At 39.8% G+C, this 21079-nt stretch overlaps 1 protein-coding gene across 1 annotated transcript in view; it reads left to right on the forward strand.

The window, feature by feature from the left end:
- pik3r2 (phosphoinositide-3-kinase, regulatory subunit 2 (beta)) overlaps positions 1 to 21079 on the forward strand; it is a 46087-nt gene that overhangs the window by 17629 nt on the left and 7379 nt on the right. The window contains exons 3-15 of the mRNA XM_080034829.1: positions 12350 to 12442; positions 14708 to 14794; positions 15278 to 15430; positions 16298 to 16508; positions 16706 to 16791; positions 17008 to 17110; positions 17407 to 17505; positions 17760 to 17940; positions 18144 to 18263; positions 18788 to 18930; positions 19090 to 19266; positions 19399 to 19470; positions 20701 to 20871. Coding sequence (XP_079890955.1) covers positions 12350 to 12442; positions 14708 to 14794; positions 15278 to 15430; positions 16298 to 16508; positions 16706 to 16791; positions 17008 to 17110; positions 17407 to 17505; positions 17760 to 17940; positions 18144 to 18263; positions 18788 to 18930; positions 19090 to 19266; positions 19399 to 19470; positions 20701 to 20871 — 1696 coding nt within the window. The remainder of the gene's footprint in view (positions 1 to 12349; positions 12443 to 14707; positions 14795 to 15277; positions 15431 to 16297; positions 16509 to 16705; positions 16792 to 17007; positions 17111 to 17406; positions 17506 to 17759; positions 17941 to 18143; positions 18264 to 18787; positions 18931 to 19089; positions 19267 to 19398; positions 19471 to 20700; positions 20872 to 21079) is intronic.

A 21079-nucleotide genomic window follows, 5' to 3' on the forward strand; every position in this document is an offset into this window, starting at 1 on the left:
CTGTAGAAATCAAACTGTGAAGCTACTGTTTTTTTCATTTCATTTCATTTATTTATTACGGCTCACGGCCATAGCACATGGCATGGAGCACACAATTCAAATTAAATCATTACAAACAAACGATGGTGTACGGCAAGGACAAAACAAAAACAAAACAAAAAAAAAACATTACTTAAACAATGGCAGGACATTTCTCAGAAAGGCACCTGTTTTAACAATAACCCCTGTTTTTTCTGACCTCAAAAGCGAAATTAGTTTAATCCTAGATGGTAAATAAACATAATATGTTGGCAGGTATTTTCTTCTATAGTACATTACATCCAAATTCCCACACTCAAAAAATACATGATACTCATCACCAACACAATTGGAATCGCAGAGGTTGCACAATCTTTCACTTCTTTCCAGCCCTTTGTACCTTCCAGTGACTTTAGGTATTCTGGTGTTATTTGTTCTCAAATTGCAGATAGCCTGCCTGGACTTTTGGTTTTCATACAGCAAATATTTTTCTAGTTTAAACTCTTATTTAAATTCTATGTGCGTGTCACAGGAAGTCAGCTCGCTCTGCCACCTCTGAATGAATTGATCTTGCAACCTCTGCTCAACATTTCTTTTCAGCCAGTTAATGTTGTTGTACTTTTGAGTTATCCAGATGTATGACAACCCGCAGTCATCCAGTATATGTTTTCACTGGTTTTAAATCGTCTGAGTGTTATTTTTAGCCGTTAGCGCACATGTAGCTTCGGATGTAGCATCCAACGTTTACTTCACTTACATTACACTATTACACTAACTTAGCTTTCCCATTGCAGTTTAATAATGCCTCGTTTTTAACACCACAAAGGGTGGGAAGTTATTCCTGTAGAAATCAAACGGTGAAGCTACTGTTTTCACTGGTTTTAATCATGTCAGGTCATGTCAAACTAGGGGTGTAACGGTACACTAAAGTCACGGTTCGGTACGTACCTCGGTTTTGAAGTCACGGTACGGTAAAGTACGGTACGGTTCATAGTTAAGGGAGAATGAACAGCTTTAGCTGTCAGTAACTAGCTGACAGTATGTAACATAGACATACAGTCATATGAAAAAGTTTGGGAACCCCTCTCAGCCGGCATTATAATTGACTCTGCTTTCACAAAAAAAAAGATAAAAGTGGTATGTCTTTAATTTACCAGGAACAGCTAAGTATTGGGATGTTTTCCAAACAAAGATTTTTTGAAAAGCAGTATTTGGTTGTATGAAATAAAATAAAATGTGAAAAACTGGCTGTGCAAAAATATGGGTACCCTTGTGGTTTTGTTGATTTTAATGCCTGTAACAGCATGTAAAACTGATGACTTTAAACACACAGTTGGTTGGATTATGTTGTTAAGCCTTGAACCTCATAGAATTGTCTGTTCAATCATGAGAAAATGTATTTTAGGTGCCTAAATGCAAGTTGCACTTCTCTTTGACTCTCTGCTGAAGTGAAACAGAATGGGATCATCAAAACAGCTCCCAAAAGATCTGAAAAACAAAGATTGTTCATTGTCATGGTTTAGGGGAAGGCTACAAGAAGCTTTCCCAAAGGTTTCAATTTTCAATTTCGACTGTAGGGAACGTTGTCAGGAAATGGAAGGACACAGGCATAGTGGCAGTTAAACCCAAGCATGGCAGACCAAGAAAAAAACAGGAGTGGCATAGGTGGAGGATTGTGAGAATGGTTGCACACAACCCACAGATCACCTCCAAAGACTTACAAGAACATCTGGCTGCAGATTGTGTATCTGTACATCGTTCAACAATTCAGCGCAATTTGCACCAAAACATCTGCTTTTTATAAAGACCAAATAACTTAATTTTTGTCTCATCAGTCCAAAGCATTTTCTTCCAATATGAAGCTGGCTTGTCTAAATGAGCTTTTGCATACTCCATGCAACTGTATCTGTGGCGTGGGCGCAGAAAGGGCTTCCTTCTCATCACCCGGCCATACAGATGTTTTGGTGCAAATTGCACTGAATTGTAGAACCATGTACAGATACACAATCTGCAGCCAGATGTTCTTGCAGGTCTTTGGAGGTGATCTGTGGGTTGTCTGCAACCATTCTCACAATCCGCCGCATATGCCGCTCTTGTACTTTTCTTGGTCTGCTAGACCTGGGTTTAACTGCAACTGTGCCTGTGTCCTTCCATTCCCTGACAACGTTCCTTACAGTAGAAATTGACAATTGAAACCTTTGGGAAAGCTTCTTGTAGCCTTCCCCTAAACCATGACAATGAATAATCCTTGTTTTTAAGATCTTTTGGGAGCTGTTTTGATGATCCCATTCGGTCTCACTTCAGCAGAGAGTCAAAGAGAAGTGCAACTTGCATTTAGGCACCTAAAATAAATTTTCTCATGATTAAACAGACAATTCTATGAGGTTCAAGGCTTAACAACATAATCCAACCAACTTTGTGTTTAAAGTCATCAGTTTTACATGCTGTTACAGGCATTAAAATCAACAAAACCACAAGGGTACCCATATTTTTGCACAGCCAGTTTTTCACATTTTATTTTATTTCATACAACCAAATACTGCTTTTCAAAAAATCTTTGTTTGGAAAACATCCCAGTACTTAGCTGTTCCTGGTAAATTAAAGACATACCACTTTTATCTTTTTTTTGTGAAAGCAGAGTCAATTATAATGCCGGCTGAGAGGGGTTCCCAAACTTTTTCATATGATTGTACAATGCATAACAAATCTAAAAAGAATACTGCTGCAATTATCCAATAAATAAATACTTATTAAATACTAGTGAAGGTGCAGCATGAACTAAAATTGCAGTGAAAAAAAAGCCAGTGTTAATGCTCAGCAGGCTCTGTAAGCTGGTGTGTAAAAAAAGGGTATGTCATCTTTAAGGGTATTGTTGACTTTAAAAAATATATATATTACTGCAGCTCTCTTAAGCTCTGAAGTGCTCTTATAAATATAACAATTATCAAATAAAAGTGCAACTGCAGCTTCAATTAAATGACAGCTTATGTATTTTCAGTATAAAAAAGCAAATACTGTCTGGGTTTGCACAGCTCGATTTTCTTCACAGTAACTGTGACCTGGATGGTGCCTTTTCAAATGCATATGCATGTTCGACGTGTTGGCTCCCTTTATATGTCCATACATACAGTATCTCACAAAAATGAGTACACCCCTCACATTTCTTCACATTTTTCTTTATATCTTTCCATGGGACAACACTGAATAAATGACACTTTGATACAATGTAAAGTAGTCAGTGTACAGCTTGTATAACAGTGTAAATTTACTGTCCCCTCAAAATAACTCGACACACAGCCATTAATGTCTAAACTGCTGGCAACAAAAGTGAGTACACCCCTTAGAAAAAATTTACTAATTGGGCCCAAAGTGTAAATATTTTGTGTGGCCACCATTATTTTCCAGCACTGCCTTAACCCTCTTGGGCATGGAGTTCACTAGAGCTTTGCAGGTTGCAACTGGAACCCTCTTCCACCCATTTATGACAGCATCACAGAGCTGGTGGATATTAAAGACCTTTACGCTCCTCCACCTTCTGTTTGAGGATGCCCCAAAGATGCTCAATAGGGTTTAGGCCTGGAGACATGCTTGGCCAGGCCATAACCTTTACCCTCAGCTTTTTTAGCAAGCCACTGGTCGTCTTGGAGGTGTGTTTGGGGTCGTTATCATGTTGCAATACCACCCTGCGGCCCAGTTTACGAAGGTTGAGTGCACATGGTCAGCGTCGTACACAGAGGTTGGCTTTGGAAAATAGACGTATGAGTGCTGCCAGCATTGCTGAAGGGCTTGAAGGGGTGGGGGGTCAACCTGTCAGTGCTCAGACCATACGCCGCACTCTGCATCATACTGGTCTGCATGGCTGTCATACCAGAAGGAAGCCTATTCTAAAGATGATGCACAAGAAACCCCACAAAAAGTTTGCTGAAGACAAACAGACTACGGACATGGATTACTGCAACCATGTCCTGTGGTCTGATGAGACCAAAATACATTTATTTGGTTCAGATGGTGTTAAGAGTGTGGAGCGGCAACCAGGTGAGGAGTACAAAGACAAGTGTGTCTTGCCTAGAGTCAAGCATGGTGGTTGGAGTGTCATGGTCTGGGGCTGCATGAGTGCTGCCAGCACTGGGGATCTACAGTTCATTGAATTCTAACATGTACTGTGACATACTGAAGCAGAGCATGATCCCCTCCCTTCATAAACTGGGCCGCAGGGCAGTACTGCAACATGATAACGACCCCAAACACCCCTCCGAACGACCACTGGCTTGCTAAAGAAGCTGATGGTAAAGGTTATGGACTGGCCAAGCATGTCTCCAGTCTTAAACCCTATTGAGCATCTTTGGGGCATCCTAAAACGGGAGATGGAGGAGCGCAAGGACTCTAATATCCACCAGCTCCTTGATGTCGTCATGAATGGGTAGAAGAGGGTTCCAGTTGCAACCTGTGAAGCTCTAGTGAACTAAATGCCCAAGAGGGTTAAGGTAGTGCTAGAAAATAATGATGGCAAAACAAAATATTGACACTTTGGGCCCAATTTGGACATTTTTTCTTAGGGGTGTACTCACTTTTGTTGCCAGCAGTTTAGACATTAATGGCTGTGTGTCGAGTTATTTTGAGGGGACAGTACATTTACACTGTTATACAAGCTGTACACTGACTACTTGACATTGTATCAAAGTGTCATTTATTCAGTGTTGTCGCATGGAAAGATATAATTAAATATTTGAAGAAATGTTAGGGGTGTACTCACTTTTGTGAGATACTGTACATAGGCGATCGCGGTGAAACAATAACCTGTGTGCCGACATTGTTCCACACGTTTATCACTGTTTTCATAATTCTACTGGAATCCGAAGTTATCCCTCAAACGGGATTTGAATGACAGGGGGACGCCTGCGAGCTCCGGTTTCCTGTTGACTTTCGCCATGCAGTTCGCTCTCTGTTTGATAGCACTGTATAACATTTCTATTTGCACTACTCATAGACTGTAAAAGAAAGGAGGGGTAGCCTACTACAACTGCTAGTAGGGATGCAAACGGAACACTTGAGCGGAGAGGTGTGTATCTCCTGCTCTGACCGCAGCTGGGAGGGGCTGCTGCGCAAGTGTGTCAGTGCTCTGGGACGGGGGAACTTATGGCCTCGTTTGAGATGTCGCCGTCTTGCTAAGACCTGCGCAATTATGACGCTCGTCTTGCTGAGCGCACAGCATTTATGCAGCATTTTTGTTGTGCGCTCAGCAAGACGCGCGTCATAGTTGCGCAGGTCTGAGCAAGACGGCTCCAAGTCGAACGAGGCTTATGTCCATGCGGGGAGGTGCCTCGGAGGCAGCCGCTGCCCGTTTAGAAGTAAAGAGCGATACATGCTTTAGCGACAGAGTCTCCAAAAGTCACCAATAACACCAGAAAAAGTATGTAGAGTTGTCGCTAGTCGCTTTTATGAAAAAAAGCTGCCAGAGGGGTCTCAAATGTCGCTAAGTTAGCAACACTGCACCCTCATGCTGTGCTCACCATGGAGATAAAAGACTCTAAATCGCTGGCTGCTACTGCGCACGTGCGAGCGAGCCGGAGGCTAAATGGTCCGGGGGGAACTCCGACTACAAGTTTTAAGTTCCACACCGCAAAACAAGCCTGTACATTCGCCATATATTAACGCTATGTACGCCACGAACGGACTGCGGTCCACCTCTGTAACACCAAATACGTGCCTGTACTGTCATGGTACGGTACAAATACGTGTATCGTTACACCCCTATGTCAAACTGTTCAAAGTATGGCTTTGTTCCGGGTAAACACTGTGTTCGCAGTCATGCAGTGTCTCTCTAGTATCACGAGAGCACGGCAAAGACGGTGGGAGGGGCCAGCCAGATCGCAGGCTGCAGACACCAATATAGGTCATCCTGAGACCAGAGGAACATCAGGGTATAGAGGCTTGCTACAATAAATGATCTGAACGGGTTTTTCAGCAACCATTTAAAAAAATAAGTATTAGGGACTACTTAGACCATATAAAATTGACAGCAAAGTGCATAATATGGGAGCTTTAATATGGTGACTTTTTGATATAAATATTGTTAAAGCACCCCATATTTTTTTGTGCACAACTAAATATTATTGTACTGTATTTTTCTATTCGACTATAAATATGAAACATCTCAAATCATGTGGCATAAAACACGTCTCAGTCAGTCTGCTATTTTTATAGTGCACCCCCGCATTAATATTTTTCTTCTCTTGGTAGTGCCTGCAGGCCTGTAAAACAAGATCCCGCGATCCATTTGTGATCTTCTGTGTTTGACACGGTTGCCGGGGCCCACTCGTACACGTGTAGGTTTGAAGCATGTGTGACGGAGGAATGGATGTTGTGCTTGGCAGTGATGCATGGCCTGTCTACATGGTGGGACGCAGTAAAGACCAGCAGCATTCACGCTGTTACACACCAATCGTGAGTCAGACAGCAACTGGCCTTGTCACCGTTGTACATAAGTAACACATGCTCGAAGTAACTGGCATGGTTTAAATAGTTCTGGCAAATTTTCACCTCATTTGTTAAAATACAGGTGTTAGCTTTCAATTCATCCTTAAATTTGTGCATTTTGAGGACACTGAAACATTGGCAAGTGATCTGCATTTTTCCACCTGCACTTTTGTCCGCTCCAAGCCGTGCCGCATTGTTTTCCATAACCACTTTTACTGCGCTGCGCCCAGGATGGACCTATTTATGTGTGGGGCACCGGGGGCAAGTTGTGCCACAAAACAACTTTTTTTCCGAAAGCTATATTTCTTAAACAGTTTATTTCAGATCCAAAGTTATTGTTGCCAGGGATGCACCACATCCTGAAATATACGTACCTTTAGTTTGAGAAATTACTGTCAAGGCCTCACTTTAAATTCAATTTGAGTAAAAAGTGGCACAACTTACCCCACTCTCCCCTATGTATCGAATCGTCGGTCGAAAATCGTTATAGAAATCAAATCGTGAGTTGATGTATCGTTACAGCCCTATAAATAATACACTAGGGATGCACCGAATATTCGGCCACCGAAAAAGTTCGGCCGAAAATGGCAAAATAAGTCATTTTCGGTTTCGGCCCGAAACAGTTAAAAAGCCGAATAACATTACCGAAAATTGGCGAACTAAATGACACTAAGGAAATATGTTTTTAAAAGAGCTGCGCGCTTGTAAACCAGGATATGGCAGTAAAGAGAGACGTAACTTTGTGAGCGCGCAGCAGGAGCAGTTTGGTGCGTGCATGAAAATGTCAGAGTCCAGTGTGGGAGCAATTTTTTCAAACTGGATGAAACACGGCGCAGACAGTGCAATGCTTAATGCAGCATAAAGTTAAAACGCTCGTCCAAGACTGATGTTTAATCACCATAGAAACACAAAAGCCTTGCGCGAGCGAAGCAGCGATTCACCCGGTGAAACTCTGTGACAGTGTGACAGTTGGTAACGGTGTCACTCACAGTGACACCTCGCCGGTGAGGGCCGCCGCTCAAAAAAAACTTTAGTTTGACATCTAAAATGATAACCGGAGATATCCTGTCCGTTAGCGCTGTTGGGGGAAAAGGCTCCTACGGTCTGATTGCATTTCTCGAGCCTGAATACAGAGCCATGTCGGTAAACTGACAGCGCGACTAAATATATGTCCAGCGAGCCGCCTCCCCCCGTTAGGTTCAGTCTACAGACGAAAAAGTTACAATCACCTCCTAAGCATGGACATCGTTTAAAGCCTCTCATTGTTATGATCAGGGCTTTGATGCAAATTCTGAAGTCTGAACATTATGGTGGCAGCTGTGGTGCAGTTTTTTTTAGAGCAACTCAACCTGCACTGCAAAAAATGAAGAAAGGCAATAAGTCGATCTTTTTGTAGATTCATCCTCATATAAGTCAAGGTAAAAATCAGTGAGAGGTTCACAAATTAATTCCTAGTAAAATATTAATTTTACTCTTAGATTTGAAGGTTTTACTGTTTATTTATTTATTTAGGGTGGCTTTTTAGTTGTAGGCTATGTTTGAGGAGAACATTTGGGAGTTCATGTATGCAATGTTGAAATAATTGACTAAATAATAAACAAAACTGCAAAAGCCTCTTTCGGTATTCGGTTTCGGCCTTTCGGCCAACTGTTTAATTTTATTCGGTTTCGGTTTCGGCCAAGAATTTTCATTTCGGTGCATCCCTATAATACACATAAAATACGTTTTTGTCAAATAAAAAATGTGAAATCCAAAGTCCTTACCACATAATAGATTACAACATTCTTGTACTTGATCTGGTTGTTTAATTCTATAGTACATTAATAATTGTTATACTGGTGAATAAGATATTCAGAAAAAAATTATTTAAGGTGTGGAAATTGAAGAGGTTTAATTTGAGCAGAGAAACCATGCAAAATGAGTGCTCTTGCTCTGCACTTGAAGAAGCTTCAGTTTCTGACACAGAGCTCTGAGATGGAGAATGCAGCAAAGTCAGCTGCGTATTACATAAGAATACTGATGCAGAAGATAAAGAGCAAATATTTTTCCTCACATAGCTTTGCTTCATCTAGACTACTTTAGCCTGTCTGCTGCTTGAAGTAGATGAAGCGAGCAAGTCTGTGCAAACACACAAAGACAGGATCTGCAACACTCACCTTTAACAGCGTTGTGTGTGTAGATAGCACAAAATTAACTTGACTTTAAATGAGGAGTTATGTTAAATGACTTGTTTTGAACATGATTAATATACTGTAATGACCAAAGCTTGTCTAAAGAAAATCTGCAAACACATTCACAAAGCTTCTATGTTAATTTAGTTTATTTTCAAATAACAACAAATTATACAGATAATTAAAAATCTTTATGTTAGTATGTAGGAATGACAAAGTTCTTTCCTTCAGGGAAAAGATGGCAATCTATTTTTCTATTTTTTCCTTCCTACTCCCCCCAAACCATTGTAGTACATTCAATTTCTGGTTTCATAGCCTATATTTGTATTCTATTTGATTTCCCTGCTAAATTGCCTTGAAACCTGCCTAAATAGAACTGAATATGAGTTCCATTAGGATTGGCTTTTGTTCTCTTGTAATGAATAATTAAAACATTTTCTTTTCAAAAGCAATAGCCTTAGCCTTTTGCTGCATCTGTATATATGACAATCTATTCCAGTCTTACTTAGACAATGTTAACGTATTAGGGGCACTTTACACGACAACACGAAACGGTGCATACGCGAAAATATTTTCGCGGTTGCACTATATCATTTACATGAAAAGAGCAAACGCAGGCATGAAACCGCAAGTTTTTCAGATCTACTCCCAGGGAGGATTTTTTGGAAAACACAAAAGTTTTGGTTTCTTGTAAACACCGAAACCATTTTCCCTGGTAACGCTGACGTCACGGCTCCACTTCCACGTCTATAACATTTGCTGTCAAAATACCCACACGCGAGTTATAAAGTTAGAAGACAACATAACATGAAAGGCAGCGGAGAGTGTCGTGCAGGGCTCAAATATAACACTCGCCAATTTAGTCCAAGCGATTAGTAAGTTATTGAGACCACCCGCCACTTTTTCTGGGGAAAGATTTGTGCTCTGCCAGTTTTTCTAGCAAAATAGCTTACATATGCCTGGGACACGGCTCTCTCTACATTAAAAAACACCATCTATAGTTCAGCGCGCAGCGGTTAAGTTACTGTTCAACAAAAGAAGCATTAAGGCTACGGCTTCACAGTAAAAGCATTTCACTGGCTAAACATTAATAGCATTTCACTGGACAAACGTGAGTCGACTTTTATTTTGAAGTACGGCTAACAGGAAAGTAGCCGCTCACAAAGCCCCTTCACTATCAGCATGTCTTCTGTTTTCACGAGTTCAATGCGGTGAAATAAGAGGACAGAAAGCTTGTAATTTACAATACTTGTAACCCCAAACTTACACCAACCGCTTCATGAACGTTAATGGCATTCATTTTCGGTTACAGCAATGCTTCTCAAATGGTGGAATTTTTTTTTCAAGTGCTAGCAAGCGCGATGCGTGCTTATGTATGGTCATATCCGCGCGAAAGGCCGCAATTTGCTGTAAATAAATGTCCGCATGTGTCTCCAAGTGTCTCTGTAGGCTATTTAAAAATAAATCAAGCAAGTAGACTAATAATAACATTAATGAATTATTGGTTATCGCATCACAGAAGGCCTATTGGCCTATAATAATAAAAAAAACACAACCTTAACTATGTTAACAGTTTAAAAATGTTTTGAATGAAATGCAAACCTCAGTGAATCATTTGCTCTTGTTTCTCTGTCCTGAGATTCACACAGATTGAGCAGTCTTGTTTAAATGTTACAAATTGAGCTAATAAACTGAACTTAGAAGTTTTTTGCTGCAGAAGTTATCTCAGCTCATTTTTGTTATCTAATTTGATAATAAGGTGATTGTATGCAGAATGCTCATGCCAGAAACTCATACAGTGGTTTTGTACAGATAAATAAATAAATATTAGCAGGTTCTCAATAGTATTTCAATTTAGGGGGGGCGCAAAAAAAATTCTGTCCCCTAGGGGGGGCATGACAGAAAATTATTGAGAACCACTGGGTTACAGTAAGGTTTTATGCATCAAATTGTACCGGAAGAGCTATCTACTAGGCTAAGTGTCACCGCTGACTATTGGCTTGGCATGCCTACTACACTGCTACTACAGCGATTTCGTCCCGTTTCCTCTGAAAACATGTGTACGAGTGAAGATGTCAGATAAATTGTGTCTGAACAGGGTTTTTTTTTAAACCAAAAACGGGAAAACTGTCACGTTTTCACCGTGTAAAGTGCCCCTTAACAGCAATTCTTTGATTAAATGAAGGCATGGAATTAAAAAAAAATCACAGATATCACAAGATAAGTTATGTACTATTTAATTAAATTAAATATCCCATCTTTAATAGTTTAGAGCATATTTATAGTACACACCTTGTCAGTAAACTATGACTACTATAAACTTAATTAATTGTATCGAGGTAAAATTTTCAATTAATCATGAAATTTCGTTGTGTTTTGTTAAGCACTGATTAACTTTGTTGTCCTTACAATAAAAGAGCCAGATCCGAATTTCCTCAGACCAGCTAATTTGGAAGGCAATGAAAAATTACATGTATTGATGTTATATTTCTGTATTGTAGTTTGTGCTAACATGTATGAAAATGGTGTTTCGTTGTTCTGCCCGTTGAGGAAAGACGAGTGCTGTAGACACTGCCAGGCAAAGTTCCCATGTTTAACTGGCAAGCATAGACACACATTGAGAAAAAAAAGAAAAAGAGAGCGATGGAATTAAAACTTCAGTAAGAGACCAAAGGGGAGAAAAAGAAGGAGAAGGACCAAGAGTCCAACAAGAGCAAGAATGCAAGAGAACACAGGACAGAGAAAGAGAGGGACGGTGAGAGACACCGAGAGAAACTGAGAACAAGAACCAGAGAGAGAGAGAGAGAGAGGAACAGATTGTGCTGATGCGGCGTTTTTTGTCTGAACTCCCCAAATTAATAATCAGCAGCGGTTTAGACGAGCCGTGCCAGGAACAGGAACCTACTGCCAAACCAGGCCCTCCCTGCTCCCACCGTTACCCCCTCCCCCTCAACCCCCAGCTCACAGCCTGCTCTGGGGACGAATAGGAGGCACTGCCTGTCCGGGCCGGGCTGGGTCGGGCCGGGCCTGGCACACTGCCACAGGCTTTTGCTTGTTCAGGAGTTTTGATTAAATCCTTTATTGTGCTCCACTCACGCAAAGAGCTAAGGCGAAACAGCGAGCACGACGGAGCGAAGGGGAGGAGAAAAGCGAGAGGGGAGAAAAGAAAAGGGGAAAAAAGAGGGAGGGAGGGAGGGAGGGAAATGGGATCTCTGTTTTTTCCCTCTTGCTTTCTCCTTTTCTCTTTCTTTTGGACTCTAAAGATGTTTGATTAAGTCTATGGGGAGTTGTTAAGTAGATAAAGTTTTGCTTACCATCAGCAGTGTGTTTTTTATTATCACTCCTTATGAATAAAGCTTATTTTCATTCTATTGTACATTTACTGATTTGTTCTGGTTTTATTATCAGATATCCCATCAGATCCGAACAAATAACACATAAAACTAAACGCTGCTGCGCAGTTTGCAAAACAGGTGTGCTCCTTGCGAAATGTTAACTAAAATCCACTTCATCGTATTTTATTGTGTTCCTCACAGTTTTTATACGTATTCACAACATTATACACTCTGTGTATCTCCAACTGCTCCTTGTTAACTGTGCCCTTGTCAGTGCTGCAGCACCCCCTGTGGCCTTTCAGACGCTTTGTGCCAGAAGTTTAAAAGTGATTTGTGTTGTTGTTTCAGCTGTTTCTGTGCCGGACCTAAGCGAGCAGTTCACACCGCCAGAGACGGCTCCCCCAGCCCTCGTCAGCCTGATCCAAGCCATAGAGAGGAGAGGTATATGCATGTCAACCGCCCAACATATTTGTCCGTTGTCTGTCTCGCCTCCTCGGCTTTCCGTCTACGTGCGACTGTCTCCCTCCCGCCATCTGCCTCTTGCTCTCATGCCAGCATTTGCACCAGTGTATGTCTACACTGGTGCATATACATTATATGGAAACAGTCAGGCAGTCACCCAGATGTAGAAATGCACACACAATGTCATGCAAACTCATAGAGGCTCGATCCAGACTTTCTACATTACATATAAATGTTGTTTACGTTTGAACAGTTTTCATTGGCTTCACCAAGAATCCTGCACAGTGGGTTTGATTCACACTATGTTACTAACAAATAGGGCTCAGTAAGACGCCATTCATGCTTTTGCCTCTTTTTCATTTTGTCTTCCTTTTTGTATTTTCTCACACCAACAAACGCACATGTAGGGCTGCAACTAATAATCATTGTTAATGTCAATAATCTGCAGTTTACAGTATGTTCTCAAAAAACATGTCAAAAAATTGCCAGAGCCAAATATGATGTCTATAACTTGTTTTGTTCGTAACTGTCTTAATCCCAAACATATCCAATTTATGATTATATTAAACAGGGGAAAGGAGCACATCGTCAAAATGGCTTTAAAAATAACTGAAACAATTGATTATCAAATTAGTTGCTCATTCTATTATCTTCGGAACGACTAATATGATGCACACATACAGTAATTATTTACATTCTGCATACAGGTTTTGCAGTTAGTTCCCAAAAAATCAACATACTATACATTTTATACTTTAGCCTTCAGAATGACACTGCTAATGAAACTTCACAAAGAGAAAGCAAAATCTATTTCTGAAGTTCTATTCATTACCTTGATTTTTCTGTAGCTGTCTCACCACCATTTGCTTTTTATATTTGCAGTTGCGAGGAGTTCCTTTTAAATCCTTTGTGCATTGCATTTTAGGACAACAGTAAACAAAAACAAGCGTCTTTGAGTCTTCTGAAAAGCACTATATAAATATCTTATAGTATTATTATTTTTATCGACAGCACCAAGAAACAGCAAACCAACTTTTTCGAATTGTATTTAATTTGTCCGTTATTTAGTGTGAACACACTACATTATCAAAACATGACTAAAAAATGTATCTACTATTAGTATCATTTATTTGTATAGAAGTGGGACTCAGCTTTAGCCTTTTCAAGAAGTGCAGTGATAGGGTGAATCCAGGTAAAAAGCCATTTTAGCGTCACTAATCCAATCTTTGATCACAACTGAGTAAATCAAGTCAAAGAGAAGCAGAGAGGTTTTTGAGATTAGATTTGAAAAACATTTTAGGAAAAGATTCTAATATTAATATCTACTAGAGGGGCAAAAGAAGGTCTGTTTCTGATTGTAAATGTTATAATGTTGCAGTAATGTTGAATTACTTCCCAGTGTTGGATGCACACACTGACTGAATGGTGTGGTTTTCACAACTATCTGAGAGACTGGCTAGTCTCAAGGAATTGCCTCCTAGATGCAAGCTGTCTAGACCCAGTGGTCCTAAAAGGTTTTTAAGCCAGGGACCCATAAGAGTAATGTAGTCTTCAGAGTTAAAAAATATTTTCGTCAGGGCTATTTCCACAGGATGTGAGAAATCTGTCTCTCTTTGTTTCTAACTGTGTTTAGACTGGTATGTTAGTAAGCTGAAAGTTTTATTATTTAACCACAACATAAAACACTATAAACCTTACAATTTTCCCCCGTGAGTTTCCCTTATCATTACATTGGCTGCATGGTTTACTTCTTCTGCCTGAACTATCATTTTCAACCACCATTTCTTAAAATACATTCATGGTCCAGGGACTTACTTTAGTTTTTTATTGTCTGTTCTGTGTCTGGCATTCAAAGTCACTAAATGAATCACACATTTCCCACCAAGAAAAGAACGAACTAAATTGTAACGCAGGAACAGGCATTGGCGCTGCTACTATAAATATTACTTTTTTTTTTTAAACATTTGAAGGAATTCACTGATCACTTTCTCTTCCTGGAGACTGGAATGAAAAGAACACAGCGGAAATTTATTTCAGAATTACTTCTTCTCATTCTCAGTATTTCCAAAAACAATATCTGTCCATGTGCTTTTTTGTGTAGAAGTTTTTGCTTACGGACATTGTCCAGCCGGCAATAAAATGTCTATATTGGGTTACATGTCTTTTATTTGCAGTAGATTTTCTAGATTTAGTAGATATTTTATTTTATTTATTATTTATTAACTAGTGTTTTTTTTTTCTCAGGTCTGGACTGCAAGACATTGTACAGGACGACTGGTTCCTCAGGTTCAGACAGCCCAGTTGACAGCCCAATTTACAGCTTAAGCTCAGGTGAGCTAGTGAGAGTCAAACATATATACACAAATGGTTTTAATCTTGTTATTGTTATTTTCATAGTAAGTGTATTTCTGTTCAAACAGGATTATAGGTAGAATGATACATAGGCTCATACAGTATGAACCTATTGCAAATATATCAAATCAGTCAGTAGAGAAGTGCCTACTAGGTTTGAGAAAAATAAGAAACCGTGTCAATGTTCCATATTAGGTCGACCATCTCTAAAATGTCTCTCTCTTACTCACAAAAAAATAAGGGATAATTTTCAAGATTGTTTTAAATGAATGACTGCCTTTTAATAGGTCATATTATTTAAAATCTCAAATATTGATTTAATTATACAAAAAGTTTCAAAGATACTTATGAGGTGTTTTGTAAGCAGACATGCTGTTTTTCACTTATGGTCTTAATTTTTCATAAGATTTATTTTTTCGCTGTTTGCTCCTTAATGTCTCTGTAAATGTCTTTGGACTCCAGAGAGTGAAATGGCTCAAAAAGATGTGGGTTACCTGTCGGAGTGTGTCCTGGACTACCTGAAAGACCTCCCATCACCAGTTATCCCTGCCTGTATCTACCCTCACCTTCAAACTGCTATCACCATGCAGCAGCAGGTCCTACAGCAGTCAACAGGTAAGTCTCATCTTGTTTGTGTCTCTTCACTGTAATAGATAGTTAATGAGCCATGAGTAGGTTTAAGCTGATACAAATACAATAAAGCACACCATAATTTTTTACATTAAGTTGCTAACTTCCAAGGAGATTTCACTTGCAATTATGGAGAACACTTGTTGACAAAATTACTTTCTGATAAAATCAGTGAATATGTCCTCAAAATCAGCTACCTGTCCGTACTGTGTGTACGCTGTAAAAACAATCTGGTGTTTATATACAGCATAGGCTCTGTAAACTGGTCTGTAAATAAAGGGTATAGGCTGTGTATTAACACTGGATTTGTTTTCAGTGCACACACAGTACGTACAGGTAGTGCATTGTGAGGAGATAATCACTGATTTTGACAACAACAACAACATTGACAACAAGCATTCTCAGAATCACTGACCTTTAATTCCAGTACAATTTGAAAAACAACTTTAGAAACTTCATTAAAAATAGGCAGATCAACAGAGTGTCATTTAAGTATATGAGTAAATAAATAAGAAAAGCCCTAATCCGAACCTTATTGACTTGTCAGTCGCATCTCAGCATTGAGAAAAAAAAGTTAAGCGTCAAGGGGATGAGCTCACTGAGGTATGCTAACAATGTTCTATCTTATTCTGAACAAAGGACTCCATGATTTCAATTCAGATACTGTATAAACTAAACTTATTTACTGGACATACATTAACCCTATTGCTTTTGCATTTTTAACTGCTTATGAAGAGGACCTTATGAAGATAAAAGTAGGGGTTAGATCCTCAGATTCTCTTCACCTGATATAATGTTTGCAGTTATTTTTTGCATATATCCCCTTAATGGCTATTTGAATCCCTCTTCCAGATGGTGCAGTTGCTGGAAGCCATGACAGAGAAGTAAGCCTAATCTTTGAGAGCTCCATCACCGTCCCTCTCCATCACCGCCTCACCCTGCAGTACCTCCTCACACACCTGGCCAAGGTAACTCAGGCCCAGGCCAGTAACGGCCTTGACACACACACACTGGGGATGATCTTCGGACCTCTGCTGATACGGACAGGCCCCTCTACCCCTTGGTAAGTTTTGGTCCAATTATATTTTATAAAGAAACGGATACAGTAGCACATGTGAAGTGGAATAATTTTAAATTTTCGATTTGTTCAGTGCTCTGCGAATTATTAGGCTACTAGGGTATATTAGCAAATCTAGAGTTTGAATGTAATCACATTGGGAGTCTCAGCTGTGTATTATTACAGTGTCCTTTGATTTGCAGGTTACCATTGGATGAGGAGTTATCTGCCCTTGTGGTGGAGAGGCTGCTGATTGAGAGAACTACGGAGCAGGACCTCGCTCCTCCAGGTATGGTATTATGTTGGTTGCAGATAACTATGCTAATGTTATAATACAGCAAAGATACATTTGTTTTTAAAACATTTTTGATTATATCGCGCTTCCAAAAAATGTCTTACTGAAAACTTTACTCCAGTACATGACTGTCAGATCCATTCCATTAGGATAAACATCTTTTTAATGGTAATATTTTTTGTATTCAAGTGTGTCTGTTTCTGTTTCCAGTTCTTCCAGCAAAGCCAGCCAAATCAAAGATGGCACCAGCAGTCATGACAGATATATGCGGCCTGCTTAACGATGCTGAGTGGTACTGGGGAGAAATCTCTAGGTAAAATAGATTCAGAAATTGAATTTGACAGTTAATGCTAAGTTTTTATTTATTTGGGAGTATTAGAAACATGTCATTGACAGAAGCCTCACATTGTTGAATGGTGTTTAGAAGTTAGCACTAAATTAGGATTATGTTTGAAATACCATTTCATTATATATGAAACAGCTTCCAAAAATCTTTGTTCTTTATTTGACCTGTATGATCTTAGAAATGATCTTTTAATGCTGCTGTAAGTTGCAGCTGATCACAGTGAGTGTTCAGGAAGTAATTACTTTATATCATGGTGTTTGCAGAGAGGAAGTGAATGAGAAGCTGCGAGACACACCAGATGGCACCTTTCTGGTTCGAGATGCCTCCAGTAAACTGGAGGGCGAGTACACTCTCACCCTCAGGTAAAGCAACAATTATGGTTTGAATGTTTTTCTACTGAACACCTTCAGTTATTGACCCACGTATCTCCCACACCAGTTTGAACCACATTTGAATCATTTAACAGTTACTAAAGAAATCCAAAACATTTGTTACTTTAAATGGAAACAAACCAGTCCTTTTCTGAAAGTTAACAGATAATCAACATGTACAGCCATAACACCATAACTCCCCTTTTGTTAATTTTTTCTCATCTGGCTTCTGTCTCCCCCTGCAGGAAAGGGGGGAACAACAAGCTTATTAAGATTTACCACCGAGAGGGGAAGTACGGCTTCTCAGAGCCTCTCACCTTTCAGACTGTAGTGGAGCTCATCAATCACTACCGCCACGAGTCCCTGGCCCAATACAACGCCAAGCTGGACACCAAACTCCTCTTCCCTGTCTCCAAATACCAACAGGTTTGTTTAGCTTCAAATTATGTAGCAGTTTGTTGATAGTAGATTGAAGTAAGAGTATTCAAATCAATTACATGGAAAAAAATATCTGCAAGCCTTCTTTGATTTAAAAATCCTTAGTTGATCTCCTTATTTTTTATGATTTGCATTAAGCATGGCTGTCTGTAGTGGTGACTTTGCTGTTATCTTCATTTCACATGGCTCAGTTGGTGAAGGAGAACAGTATAGAGGAGGTGGGAGAGCAGTTGAAGGTCTATCACGAACAGTGGCAGGAGAAGAGCCGCGAGTACGACTCTCTGTACGAGGAATACACACGCACCTCACAGGTATGAGCTATACACACATTCACACTGTCAAACTTACACTAACTCAAGGTGTTTAACTCAGTGTAAACAATAATACTTTGTATCCTTCTACAACTGCTTTACAAACATATAAGAATAATACATATTTGAAAAAACACATCCAGAAGATAAAATGGAAAATATAATTCCTTATTTATAATCTGATTATAGCCATAGAAAATGCAGCAGTCATAAGGATTATAATATAATTGGCAATAAAGTTGATCTGAGTTATTTGATCTGAGTTACATAATCCTGTACCCATAACCCCTGTTTTTATTCAAATATATTCAAAACATTAAATATAAAATATAAAGATAAAATACCGGATTTCATCATGAATGTATAAACAAAAACTGTATTATAAAATGCAAAATGCTTGAATCATTAAGTAAGTAAAAGTAATATGGATATTTGTCTATTAAGACTGTTTGCTTCTGCCTTTATGTTACCTTTTATATTACACATGGCAGCCTGTCACAGTCTCTCTTTCATCTTTTCAACAGGAGCTGCAGATGAAGCGCACAGCCATTGAGGCCTTCAATGAGACCATAAAGATCTTTGAGGAGCAGTGTGAGACTCAGGAGCGCTACAGCAGAGAGTCTTTGGAGCGATTCCAACGCGAGGGCAACGAGAAAGAAATTCAAAAGTAAACTTACGTACAATCCTTAATTTAACAGCAAAAGCAGGCCCATGAAATGGATGAAGACAATGTTTTCTTTATGATTTGTAAAACTAAACTAAGCTGCTATGGCTTTTTTTATTAGCTTTACAGCGTAGTCATCATTTTGTCATTCTCCCAAATCAGGATCCAGACCAACTCGGAGCGTTTGAAGTCCCGTGTGAAGGAGATCCACGACAGCAAGCGTAAGCTGGAGCAGGACCTGAGAGAGCAGGTCTCTGATAACAGAGAGATCGACAAGAAAATGAACAGCCTCAAACCGGATCTCATGCAGCTCCGCAAAATCAGAGACCAGTACTTGATGTAAAGAGAATCAATTTACGATCTACTCCTTGCCTCACATACAAAAAACTTTGCTTTTGATTTTAAATGATATGTACAGAATACATATTGGTAAATTGCCAGCATTAAATCTGTGATGTTCTGGCTTTGCAGATGGCTGACGCAGAAGGGGACAAGGCAGAAGAAGATCAATGAGTGGCTGGGCATAAAGAATGATGCTGATGAGTAAGTGTTTAAGATGAAGGAAGAGCTCAGCGACCCATGCTGGGGTGACTTAGTGCTGTAGTAACGCCACCTTTAATTTAGGGAGCGGACTGAGGCCATGTTTACGCGGTAACAGTATCACTGGAAACGGAAAGGTTTTCCCGTTACGTTTTCAAAAGTTTCCACGTTCAGGCGCAATTGTTTTGAAAAATTCCAGTGCAATATTGTGCATGAAAACAATCCGTTAATTTTAACCCAAAATGAATGCCACTAGCATTCTTTAAGGTTTTGGTGTGAGTTTAGGGTTACAAGTAATGCAAATTACAAGCTTTCTGTCCTCTTTTTTTCACTGTGTAGAACTCGTGAAATTAGAAGACATGCTGCTAGTGACTGGAGTGCTGCTGGGCTGTGAAGGGGCTGTGTCAGCGGCCACCTTCCTGTAACTTCAAAATAAAAGTCAACTCACATTTGTCAAGTGAAGTGCTATTAATGAGAAGCCAGTGAAATGCTTTTGATGTTAAGCCGTTGCCTTAATGCTCTGTTTGTTTTAACAGTAACTTCACTCCTGCGCGCTGATCTATAGAGTGTTTTTTAATGTAGAAAGCCGTGTCCCTGGCATCACCGGTGGTGACACGAGTTTATTATTCCCTAGAAAAGCTGGCAGAGCACACATCTTTCACCAGCCAAAGTGGCGGGTGGTCTCAATAACTTACTACTCGCTTGGACTACATTTACCCACATTTGGCGAGTGTTATATTTGAGCACTGCACAAGACTCTCCGCTGATCACAGTGATGTTGCAGCGGAGACAACGCGCATGTTGTCTTCTAAACTTCTAACTCGCATGTGGCTATTTTGACAGCAAATGGTATAGGCCTACGAATGTGTGGAGTGGAGCCGTGATGTAATCGTTATCACCGGGAACAGCATTGCTATTCACATGGTGACGCTGGAGTTGTGTTTACAAAAGATTCCACTCTGGAACCTGGTTTGAAAAGATTACATTTTGATGACTGCGTTTGCTGTTATCATGTAAATGATAGACCACAAACGTAAAAATACTGTTGCGTTTATGCCATTATCCTTTCCAATGTAAAGCCCCCCCTAGGCGAATGTCTACAAAACAATGCAAAGTGCTTTGGGTCTGTGAAAAAAACAGGGAAAAACGCTATACAAGTGGAGTTCATTTACCAATGTTTTCTATACTGTATGACGTGTTATCGACTTTCTGCTATTTCATCTGTGTCTCTAGCTCTTACTCACTGGAGGAGGACGAGGGCTCACCCCACCACGATGAGTGTACCTGGTACGTGGGTGACATCAAACGCACCCAAGCCGAGGAAATGTTGAGAGGCAAATGTGATGGAACCTTTCTCATCCGGGAGAGCCAATCACAGAAGGGCTCCTACGCCTGTTCTGTAGTGTGAGTTTTTGTTTTAAAGAAGTTTTCAATTTTTTTGTATAATGTATTTCTTATCCACTTCTTAATAACTGATAAAATGCAGACTGTAGGTATGATAGCTGGATATACAGTATCTGAGCTAACTATAGACCCTTATATATTGTAAAATAGTCATTTTCACAATCACTAGTAATCTTGCATCTATAAAACCTGCACAGTTTTTTGACAA

This window comes from Ammodytes marinus (genome assembly GCF_949987685.1).
Source record: "Ammodytes marinus genome assembly, chromosome: 9".
NCBI classification, from domain to species: domain Eukaryota; kingdom Metazoa; phylum Chordata; class Actinopteri; order Uranoscopiformes; family Ammodytidae; genus Ammodytes; species Ammodytes marinus.